General features: G+C 37.5%; 1 protein-coding gene across 1 annotated transcript in view; it reads left to right on the plus strand.

The window, feature by feature from the left end:
- DOCK2 (dedicator of cytokinesis 2) overlaps window positions 1–12185 on the plus strand; it is a 129106-nt gene that overhangs the window by 31818 nt on the left and 85103 nt on the right. Inside the window, exons 24-25 of the mRNA XM_071758480.1 lie at window positions 2578–2648; window positions 3292–3398. Of these exons, the coding sequence (XP_071614581.1) occupies window positions 2578–2648; window positions 3292–3398 (178 nt within the window). The remainder of the gene's footprint in view (window positions 1–2577; window positions 2649–3291; window positions 3399–12185) is intronic.

Genomic DNA, 12185 nt, shown 5'->3' on the forward strand with positions numbered 1-12185 from the left:
TTGGGAGCCTTGAGGAAAGTTAAAGCAACTGAGTTTCTCTGGATATTGAAACTTATAAGGAACTGGTTTGCAGATGGAATGTGGAATTTTGACACTTTTTTCACCCTTTGTTGCCTACAGATGAAGTTTAGTGTTAGAGTATTTAAAGATTTATTTTGAAACCCTAAATGTCTGTTGGTGTGTGCTAATTATTTTCTAAAGTTGGAGCTCAGTATTTAATTCAGTAGTCAATTCCCAGTCCTTTTTCTGATAGCCATCATAGTCAGACCTGTGTTGAATATTAACTCAGACAGTAAAAGATTGTTTGTAACATTGTCATATGAAACAGCCTAGTCACTGCCAGAAGCACTTTATTGCTTCAGTTTAACTTTATGTTCTGAGTGATGTCTTACTTCCTAATAGGTTACATGCTGTATAATTTTACAGTTAAAAATACTGATTTTGAATTATTTGTTCTAAAGCTGCCTGAAGTGAATAGATGCTTTGACTTACATTACTGCCTGAGTTTTGGGTTCCCTTTTGTGGTACTGCTTATATAAGATTTGGACAACTGAAGACTAAATCTGTTGTTGGTAAACTGGAAATTTGCATATAAATCCAAATTAGCTTTTCCTAATCATTTCTGGAAATGGTGAAGTTATTTCTTCTGTTTAAAAATACAGACAGAATACAGAATACAGACATACTTCAGCTTTGCATCAAGGCATTTTACTGCAGTTAGGATTATAACTTCAGTCTCCTGACTTTGCTGTTGTAAAGCACTTCCTAGCAAGATGGGTAATGTTACAGATTCACTAGCACAAGACCACATCTTGGTCAAGAGAGTTGGGGTGAGGAGGAGCAAGGAGATGTTAGAACTTTTTTCCTTTCTCTCAAGTCTCAGGGAAAAAACATAATTTTCTGCAGCTATGTTTTGTGTCAGTGTAAATCAGACCAGATTTCTGGGGAATAAAATGTGATGAATTGTTTTTCAATTTGACATTTGGTTTTTATGAAGCTTTACTGTTGGTGCTTGGTTGGTAGGCTGTGTATGTGCCCTTTCATTGACATACATATGCTCTCAACCTTAAATTACAAATCAAGCCCCAGTTTCTTTTCCAAAAAGTGTTCTGTCCTCCAATTGGCACATCACATCTGACCTGCAGATGGTCTTGTCTGATGGAAATGTCAGCTGTACCCAGCTTGCTCTTAGGCACTGCTTTTAGCAAGCTGTGCTTCCAATTGTATGCATGCTTTCAGAACCCTCTTATGACACATTCTCAAGGTCATGGAAACATGGGAATAATGACTGTTTGTGGCATTGAAAAGTATGAAAATAAAATAATATGATGGTGCTGCATTTCTTCTCATGCTTTCCCCATATGTTTTTGACTTGTCCTTGTTACTGCAGTAGATTCTGAGAACTTAAAACTGTGCTGAGATGCATAGAGAGAGTAAGACTAGAAAGGTACTGAGAGTTGATGCTTTGATTGTAGTGTACAGCAAGGGAGAGCACAGGAACTTGGTTAAAGTTCCCTTTATAGCAAATAAAATTAGACTAAGAAGATGCACCAATGACTTCTAAGAATGTTCTTTTTATCTCACGGGTACTTAAATTTCATGAGTATGTATAATATAATGTTTCAAATGAGGGCAAGGTAAAAAGTAAGCTTGGTCAGGAGTAAAGGTTAAAAATAAACCTAACATTTTATTGTCTAGGTATGAAACAATTTTCTGCAATGCTGTGGGTTTATCTGTATCCCACTTAAAAAATTAATCTGTAAGGTCTGAAGAATGCAGAACATCTTGTACTGCTTACTAGGAGATTTTTATTACTTCATTAAGGCAGTGCTCAGTTGTGTCTAGTGCATCATTTGAAGCAATATTGCAAATTAAACTTGGGAGTTTAAAAGAATGCAGGGGACATAGTTGGTATTGAACTTCAGTTGGTACTACAGATCCATAGAGAAATGGTAGCTGAATCCTTATTTCCTTCCTCATACAAGTGCAGAACAGGGAGTATGTGGGAAGGCAAATGTCAATAGAGTACTGCCTCAAATATTTTATGGCCACTGGTGCCTTTATTCTTTATTGAAAATCTTTCATGGTAACTGTGAAATGATGTAAAAGAAAATGTAGATTCTACTATTGTACAGTATCTTCATGTAGTGTTTGGTGTGTGCAGAACAAGGAACACATTGCTGTAGTAAAACTGGGGCTAGGACAAGTTTCTAGTTCACCACAGGTACTGTGCTGGTGTTTTAAACAGCCTCAGTTTTTCACAGTACTCTTTTCTTTGAGAAAGGAAAATAGCTTTTGTAACCAACTTTTTCAAGGAGCTAAATAATTGCAGTAGATCAGTAGAATATACTATCTGTTGTTGAAGTGGTGACCCATTTTAAATATTTCTTTCACCTGAGGACTGTGTATGAATGTGGGGCTAAGTTTTACAGAATAATTACTTTCTTTGACGACATCTTAAGCCAGCATTGAGCCAGTTTGAAATACTGTATGCATCCTTGCTGCAAAGTAATTTTTAAGATTAATATCTGAATAATTCTTATTTGAGGAATTAACACAATCTGTCAATCAATGCAGGTTGCTGCCTTGAAGTACATACCATCAGTTCTCTATGATGTTGAAAAGGTTTTTGATGCCAAGTTATTGAGGTGAGTTGGTTTTGAGTATTTAGCAGATGTAGCGCGTGGTGTCTACCATGTAATACTGCTGTAAACAACAATTTTTTCTTGACGGAGTTGTAGTCAGCAGACCTATGCCAATTTTTAGTGATCAAGACAGTGGTTAAATTCTGGGCATATACTCTTAACAGGGAGTTCTCATCTGAGTTGTATAATGACAGAATTAATTATGGTGGCCCAATGCTTAGGCAGTAACTTGGTGAATAAAATAAGCAAATGAAAGCAATTTTTTTTTTTCATCTCCCTGTGTCTCCCTTGAATAAGCTTTATTTCAGGAAATCAAATCTAATGTTGTCAGTTTGAAATAAATATATTTGTCAGCTAACGTTAAATTGCATCTGCCACACACAAAAATACCCTTATTGTATTGAAAACAATGGGAAGTAATAACCATGATTACTTATGTCCAAAAGCTAGTTCATTTTCATCTTTTTACTCTTTAAAGTTTTCTTTCTAATCTGCTGCTCATCTCTTGTCAATATTTGTGATATGGTAAATAAATCTTTCTCCAAAAGAAATAAATGTTTAGAAATGTATAATCTTTTACTCTTTCTGTCCTTATTAACACATGTTTAATTAATGTGTATTTACAATACTTTTCCTTCACATGCAGCCAACTCCTGTTTGAATTTTACACTTGCATTCCACCAGTGAAACTACAGAAGCAAAAAGTGCAGTCCATGAAGGAAATAGTACACAGCAACCTTTTTAAAAAACAAGGTAAATATAAAATTATTTTGAGGCTTAACATATATAGGTTTGACAATTTGGGCTGACTTATATTTTGTGTAATTCATGCTTGAAATTGAATAAAATTAATGATGAGTGAATGCCAGAAGGCTTTCTCTGGAGAGGATTCACCCATTACTACAAGGTGGCTGTTAAGTAAAGCACAATTGCTAACCTAGAGTTAGAAAAGGTGGGTCTCAGAGGAACAGCTCTATGTGTTTTTCCTATGATATAATGATTAGAGGGGTGGAGCTTATATCCTTTCAAACAATTTGTGAGAATAGGAACATGAATTGAAACTTTGAACACAGGTTATGTTGAGATATAAGGTCTTTGCCTGGACAGAGAGAAAAAGGCTGATTGTGCTGTGGGTTACCTTACCTGCAGTGCAGCATCTCTGATTATAGGGATTACAGTATTGCTGGTATTTTATCAGAACTTAATGTCTAAGTGTCACTCTCCCAGCAGGAGTGATAAATGATACTAAAATGTCTTTATTGGGTTGTGCTTAGTTTTTCTTTGTATTATCACAGAAATGCGATTTTTGCTTAAGGAGTCCTAGAAAAGAAGTCCAGTTTTATAGGATTGACTTTATCTCCACTGTTGAGTATTATGTCTCTGCTCTTGTGGGCCAGATGCCTTGCTTCTCTCCCAGCTGCTCACTGCTGTGTACAAGACCTCCAGAACTTTGAAAGGCACGCAAGCCAGTGTCCATTTTGACAGAATTTGTGTTTCTGTCAGTTTACAGATAATGGTTTTAGGAACTTTACAGTATAGCAGTGGTAGCAAATAGTCCTGAGTATGAGTAGCGTGGGAGGGGATTCCTCTGGTCATCTAATGACTCTGTCTTGCAAGAAGAGTGCAATATTAAGTAGCTAGGGCAGATAAAATTTCAACCTTAAGACTGGTATTGCATTCCATTGAGATAGAAATGTATATTGTAAACTATAACAATAATTACCTGTGTGTGTTTTTGTTTGAGACAGTCCTCATATATTTTATATATTTATATATTTCCTGGAAAATAAGAAAATACTGTAGTTGGTTTTATTATTTATCTTTAATTAGATAGTATTTTAACCTATATTTATGTTAATGATTTCATGGCTATCAGCTATGTTTTTTAATTATGTTTAAGATTAAGGTTGCTTCAATCAGTAGGACTGAAGTTGCTGTAGCTTGGATATCTGCACTGATCCAAGCTTTTAGAAGCAGGTCCAAGTTGATGATTTTCAAACATATCTGAATCTGTAGTCACAAATCTTTCTTGTAATTCACTGTATTTTTATTTTACAAGGACAGTCTGATATGTCATTGCCTTACAAGTTACTTTTATTTCTGCTCTTTCTAAGTGCCAGTTGTAATTTTATCTCTGGTTCCTTTGGTGAGTTATCATCTAGATCAGAAGTAAAAACATCCTCTCACAAAGCTGTAAGACTTTTTGGTTAAAATAAGGCATTGTCTTTAATTCTTAATCTTACTAGAATTCAGTAAGTTACCTTGACTGTTTTGCAGTGACATTTTCAGTGTAAGCTCTGTTGGTTTTGGGGTGTGTATGTATGTGTGCATTGGTACTTTAAGGGTGTCTCAGTTCTTTTCCAGAGAACCCACTGCTTTGCTATCTGCAAGAACAACTGGAGACTTCAAGCAGCTGGGTACTTGTCGTTCTGGTAGTACTAAGGGTTTTGTTTCCATTGGCCATTTGGAAACTTTCATGTTTGTAGTGTGATACGTTAATCTGCAGTCAAATACAACTTTTCTGGAAGAAAAGCTCAATTTTTTATCGTTCTGGCTCAGAGTTTTAGAAAACAGTAATAACAGGCACTTCAGCAGGAATAACAATGGTTTGATAGGTTTTCTTGAAATTTAAATAATTTCCACTTGTTCTGTGGAAAAACATTTGTCATTGGTTCATGTATTGTCCCTGATAAATGTCCAGAAGGAAAACAGTGTAGCGTACAATAATACAACACATTTTACTCTTTTTAGTGTATATCCCACAGCTCCTTTCTTCCATATCTGTGTATGCTCCAGGAGAGAAAAAAATGGGTTTTTAAAATCCACTTATAGTCTACTCAGTGTCGTTCTCATTTCATGTGTTTAACAGGCCCTTGCTTTAGCTGGGGTCTATTAATGCAAAATGTTATGTAAAGCTTTTACTGCTGGCAGATAAATAGTAATAATAAATTGCTGCTTGCTTGTAAATTCAGCTTGTCTGATGTCTTGAAACATAGCTGGTACATTGTGGCAAACGTCTACCTCAGAACATGTTGTGAATCATAAAAAAAGTATATGGTTTCTCTCTCTGTATTTTTAAGGTAGTATAAATTGTGGGAATGTAGTTATCAAAGATGAGGAAAAGGCTGAGGTATTTAATACCTTCTTTACCTCAGTTTTCAAAAAAAAGACAGGTTATCTTGAGGACAGATGGCTTCTGGAACTTAAAGAAGGTGATAAGAATCTAAACAGCCCCCCTGTAATATTGAAGGACACAGTCAGTGACCTGTTGAGCTGCTTGGATCCCCACAAGTCTATGGGACCGGCTGGGATTCACCCAAGGGTGATGAGGGAGCTGGCAGAAGAGCTCTCCAAGCCTCTCCCTATCATCTACCAACAGTCCTGGCTAACTGGGGACATCCCAGATGATTGGAAGTTGGCGAATGTCACGCCAATCCACAAAAAGGGCCGGAAGGAGGACCCAGGAAACTACAGGCCCATCAGCCTGACCTCAGTGCCTGGCAGGGTTATGGAACAGATCATCCTCGGTGCAATTACACAGCACCTCCAGGATAGGCAGGGGATCAGACCCAGCCAGCACGGGTTTAGAAAGGGAAGGTCCTGCCTAACCAACCTGATCTCCTTTTATGATCAGGTGACCCGTCTGGTGGATGAGGGGAAGGAGGTGGACGTGGTCTACCTGGACTTCAGCAAAGCCTTTGACACCGTCTCCCACAGCATTCTCCTGAAAAAGCTGTCTGCCCGCAGCTTGGACAGGAGCACCCTGTGCTGGGTTAAAAACTGGCTGGAAGGCCAGGCCCAGAGAGTGATGGTGAATGGGGCTGCATCCAGTTGGCGGCCGGTCACCAGTGGTGTCCCCCAGGGATCAGTGTTGGACCCAGTACTGTTTAATATCTTTATCGATGACTTAGATGAAGGGATTGAGTCCATCATCAGCAAATTCGCAGATGACACCAAGCTGGGAGGAAGTGTGGATCAGCTGGAAGGCAGGAGGGCTCTGCAGAGGGACCTGGACAGACTGGAGAGTTGGGCTGACTCCAACGGGATGAGGTTCAACACGGCCAAGTGCCGGGTCCTGCACTTTGGCCACAACAACCCCATGCAGCACTACAGGCTGGGCACAGAGTGGTTGGAGAGCAGCCAGGCAGAAAGGGACCTGGGAGTCTGGATTGACAGGAAGCTGAACATGAGCCAGCAGTGTGCCCAGGTGGCCAAGAAGGCCAATGGCATCCTGGCCTGTATCAGGAACAGTGTGGCCAGCAGGTCCAAGGAAGTGATTCTGCCTCTGTACTCAGCCCTAGTGAGGCCACACCTCGAGTACTGTGTTCAGTTCTGGGCCCCTCAGGTCAGGAAGGATATCGAGGTCCTGGAACAGGTCCAAAGGAGGGCAACCAGGCTGGTGAAGGGACTCGAGCACAGGCCCTATAAAGAGAGGCTGAGAGAGCTGGGGCTGTTCAGCCTGAAGAAGAGGAGGCTCAGGGGAGACCTTGTCGCTCTCTACAACTACCTGAAAGGAGGTTGGAGCCAGGTGGGGGTTGGTCTCTTTTCCCAGACGACTTTCAACAAGACAAGAGGACACAGTCTTAAGTTGTGCCAGGGGAGATTTAGGCTGGATATCAGAAAGAATTTTTTTACGGAGAGGGTGATCAGGCAATGGAATGGACTGCCCGGTGAGGTGGTGGATTCTCCATCCCTAGAGACATTTAAAAAGAGACTGGATGTGGCACTCAGTGCCATGGTCTAGCAACCGCACCGGTGGGTCAAGGGTTGGACTTGATGATCTCTGAGGTCCCTTCCAACCCAGCTAATTCTATGATTCTATGATTCTATGAAATTAAAAAAAATTGAGAGGACTTAATTCTGAAGCACTTTTATTAAAAAGGCAAAGGGTGCTTTTTGTATACTACTGACCAGATAATAATACCTTTTAATTTTTCCTAGGTAGGTAGTACGTGGATTCATTTAGACTGGTATTCATAAATTTTAAAAAGTAACATCCAAAACATCACTGTGCTATTTTTAGCCGATATCAAACACTTGACAGCAAAACCAAGCAGCTAAGGCATTAAAGGTGCCATTTAATACTTAAACCATTTTTCTGGCCTATCTGGCATATACTGCATCTCTCAATAGGTTGCTGTGATCATAACATGAGCTAGTAGTAATTGACAGTTCAACTGTATGCATTTGATCATATGTAACAGTTAAATTTGTTTATATGCTTATGGTAATTACAAAGTTCTACCTTACAATGTTTCTACTTCAATACTTGGTATATAATGCTAGTAATTAGATGCTGTTGTTTTTAGAGTAGCCAAGGGAAGCAGACTGATAGTTTTTAATTATTATTTTAGAACAAGAAGATGATCCTCTGTTGCCCAAAACAGAGAAAGCAAGTGGATATTATTCCATTATAAAGCTAAAAAGTTTGGTTTAGCTTTCTCATGATATTGCTAGCCAAACAGTATTGCTAACTAGACAGTATTCTTTTAAAGATTTTGTGCTTCAATATTGTGAAAACTGCTCATTGCAGCTATTGTAGAGTTTAAATTTTATATGTACCTGAACCTGACGAGTATGCTTCATTTTTTTTCTTGGGGGCTGCAAGGGCAGCAGGCACACCTTTACACCATCTTCAGTGCAACACAGTCTGGGTCCAACAGACTTTTACAAGTATGCTTTATTTCTGCAAGACCCTTCTATGACAGAATTGTCAATTTTCTGGCTAATAGCTTTCTGTTACTCTTTCCTTGGTGCTGTTACCCAAGTATGTGCTAGGGCATAAATCACTGAGTTTCTTCTGTGGAATGATCTTTATAACTTACCTTTCATCCATTTTTTTTTTTTGGCAGAAACCCAACCTTTGGATAATTGCTGCATATTTTTTATTCAACAGTTGATTGCATTCTTACTTTGTGTTCATATTGAATGCCTTTAACTTTCAGAATGTAGTTACCATGGAGAAGAGTCCAACAAGAATATGAAAAAAAACATTCACAAGTATGTCTGATATGACAGTACTGTACTGTTGTAACATTGTGCACTGTTAATACCAAGTCTTTTTTTTTTTTTTCTTTTTTTACAGTGCCATGATTTAAAATAGAAAATTCCAAAGATGTTTTATTAATCTACAATAAATACAATTGATTCTAAAATTAACTGGGTAGAGAACTGAATGTTTGCAGGGTGTAGACAGTGCCTGATTGATTACTCCAAGCAATGAAGTGCAAGGTAATTTACAAGAATGTAAGCATATGTAGTGTGTCACAAAATAGGTTGCAACATAATAATTAAGGTGAGATTGCCAACAGTATCATTAACTAAAGTTCACATTAATCTAGAACAGGAAACATTTTTTTTCTGCCTTGAATATGGAATATATTTAACTACATTGATAATTACAATGAACTCTATTAGTTTGCTTGTGTTACAGATTATCCATTTTCCCTCCAGGCTTTGGTATTTAGTCTCATTCTGTGTAGTTCATTACAGTTCCCATTCAATTAATTTACTTCCATTTACAATGATACTGTCTTTATAATTTAATTGGATTTCATATACAGATATTTCTTTTCCTTTACCATTGACTTTCACAGTGTTTTCTAAGGAAGCAGAATTGTGAAGACGTGAGCATGTGTGCTAAAAATAAAACAAAATAGAGACATTTGCTTTTATTAAACAATTTATGGATTAAACTGAAATTGGAGGCCCTAAGGTTAAGATGAATTTATTGGTATGTATTCCCAGACATGCAAAAATTGGCACTGTAAACTATGTTGAGTGCTTTTGTCAGATGGGGTGCAGAGTCCTGTTGACTGCTACTGTAATTGATCTTCAAAAGCCTCACAGTGCTACAGCACTTGTAACAAGCCTTTAAATTACAGTGACACATTTTTTCTCTTAAGGCACTGATTTCCTGTTCCCAGTCTGCACCTATAGTAAGACTTAGAGGGGTTATGGTGGTTCAGGTTCATGTGTGGCTGAATGCAGGCAGACTGGTGCTTTCAGCTGCCTCTGCACTTTCCCTGTCATCTTTAGTAACTTTCTTACAGGATGTCTGAGCACATACAGGCATCCAGTTTTGTCTTCAAACAATATTATGAAGAGAGGACAAGATGTCTTAAACTTAATTTTGTCACCTTCCTTTTAGGTCACTTGATAATTCATTATTTTAAAATAATGGAGGGAAAGAAATGATTGTCTTGTCCTGTGCAAGCACCCGTAATGAGATAGTGGTCTCATTTATGATGTAAGAGAACGTCTCCTGTCAGATGTTTCTTTCCCTTTCTACAGTGGAATGTAATGGATTATGCTTTTATTCTTATGAAATACTTCATACTTGCCAAAGATAAGTTTTGTTACAATTTCTTTATGTCTGTGTAAAGCTACTTCTGATGCATCACTGATTGGGAAACCTATTGCCAAATTCCTTAACCATATTTCTGGCTTTGAGACATTACCACACAATTTTTATTTTAGTGTTTACCAGTGTATGGTGTTAAGACATAGATATTTATTATAAGATGACCATGGAATACTCACTGACTTTGTGTTGAAATTTGTAAATCAGCTTTGGGAGATGTGGTTTTCATTGCTGTGAAATCAATTTTAAAAGCATGGACGTGCAATAAAATGTGTGTATATTCACTGTGCTGCTTTTGCCTTTGTAATCTCCAGAGGCCCACTTCTGATTAGGAGTTTGTGCTGTAGCAGAACACTGAGATCTACTGCAAAGAATATAACTCTAAGTAGGTCACACAGATGGTCACTGGCAGGGGTGGGAATAGAGCTTGAGTCTCTTGGCATGAAATCCAGGTCCTCTGCTCACTGTGGCTGTAGACATAGCTGCTGCATGTTCAGCATATGCAACCCACTTGCTGATTTTGGAAGAGCAGCAGCAAGAGACATATGTTAGCAGTAGGGATTAATTTGCCAGATGCCAAAATTAATGCTGAGACTGTAGATTTTTTTTTTTCTTCCTAACTGAAGAACTCTTTCTGTTGTACAATTTTTAAAGCAAGACAGGTATTTGGACACACTTAGATTGGTTTCCTAAGTTTCATTTGCACATCATACTGAGTGTGTTACCTGTGAGGTATTCTACTTCTTTCATTTCATTGCTTGAAATGTACTGATACTTCATGTGCTGGTGACCTAGCAGGGCAAAAATTTAAGTCATCTTAGTACTCTACATATGAATGTGCCCTGAATTTTTGAGGTTCAGTTGATAGAAACTATGAAAAAGTTGGTGCTGTGTTATTAATTATACACAGGTAAAGTATGGCATCTTCTGTATTAGATTAGGATTTTAAATACTGTAATATTACATTTAAGAAGAAACCAGTAAAATAAAATTTGTGAGATGCAATATATAGCATGTATAATATAGTGAAGGCAATGAACAGCTGGGGAAAAAAAGGATTACTATTAATTTCAGGTTAAGCATTTTTCAGCATTACTGACAGCATTACTGCAGTCAACTTATAGATGGTGGTTTTAAATGTTCTTGTAATCTTAGGTTCTTTTCCTATTGATATGGGTCCTTAAGATGAACTTTTGTCTATTATTTTCTGTGGTGGTTTTCCTGCTCTGTTTTCAAGAAAAAAACATTCTCACAACAACAACAACTCAACATTTTTAAATGTTTGAATATAAGAGATTGTTAATGTGTTTGACTCATTTTTAACTGCTGGGAAAAAATTAAAAATAGACACTGTTTATAAATTCCTTGAACATTATTCTCTTTTGTAACACATGATTTTTCCTGTGGATTCATTCTTGAATTTTGTACTTAGCTTTGAAAAGATTAAAGAAAGACACACTGGCAGTAGGGGTTTTTTCTTTCTCTTTTTGTAATATGCATTACTGTTTTTAGGGCTATGTTATTCCTGCAACTTTTAGATGTGGATAAGGATGGTATATGAATATCCTGGTAGGTATTTACCTGCAGACATTTGAGATGTATGCATGCAAATTAAAGCCATTATTTCTGTTTATGGAGGAGTAGGTGACATGCTTGTTGTTGCTGCTGGAAGCTTTTTTTGCTCGACTTGATGCATTATGGCATTTTTTTGCTTATATTTTAATAAATCTTGATGTATGGAGAAAAAGATAAATCACATTAAGTGAACGCATTTGAATGATGAACTTGTAAATCTAGGTGTGTAAACTGTTTGCAGTTACCTTGAGTAGAAAAGAGAGAACAAAGACTTATTACACAAGTTCATATGAAGGTGATACTTTAGCTATTTTTTCTGTATCACTTAAATAAAATCTGGAAACATGCGAGTTCAGATGTGTCAATATTCCATAACGAAAACAAAAAGCAAACTCTTAAATCTGCTACAGAGGATGTATATGCTGACAAGCATGTGTGGCAGGCTATCATGCAAGCTGGAACAGTCACTGAACACTTAAAATGCTGTTTTGGCAACAGGTCCTAGGTGTTACTCTGGCTACCTTTGAATCATGATATTACTCCTCATGGGAGTGGAGAAATCTGACCAGATTTGAAGTCTGGAAGTAGATGTTCTGCTGTGT

This window comes from Heliangelus exortis, chromosome 15, assembly GCF_036169615.1.
Source record: "Heliangelus exortis chromosome 15, bHelExo1.hap1, whole genome shotgun sequence".
Taxonomy (NCBI): Eukaryota; Metazoa; Chordata; class Aves; order Apodiformes; family Trochilidae; genus Heliangelus; species Heliangelus exortis.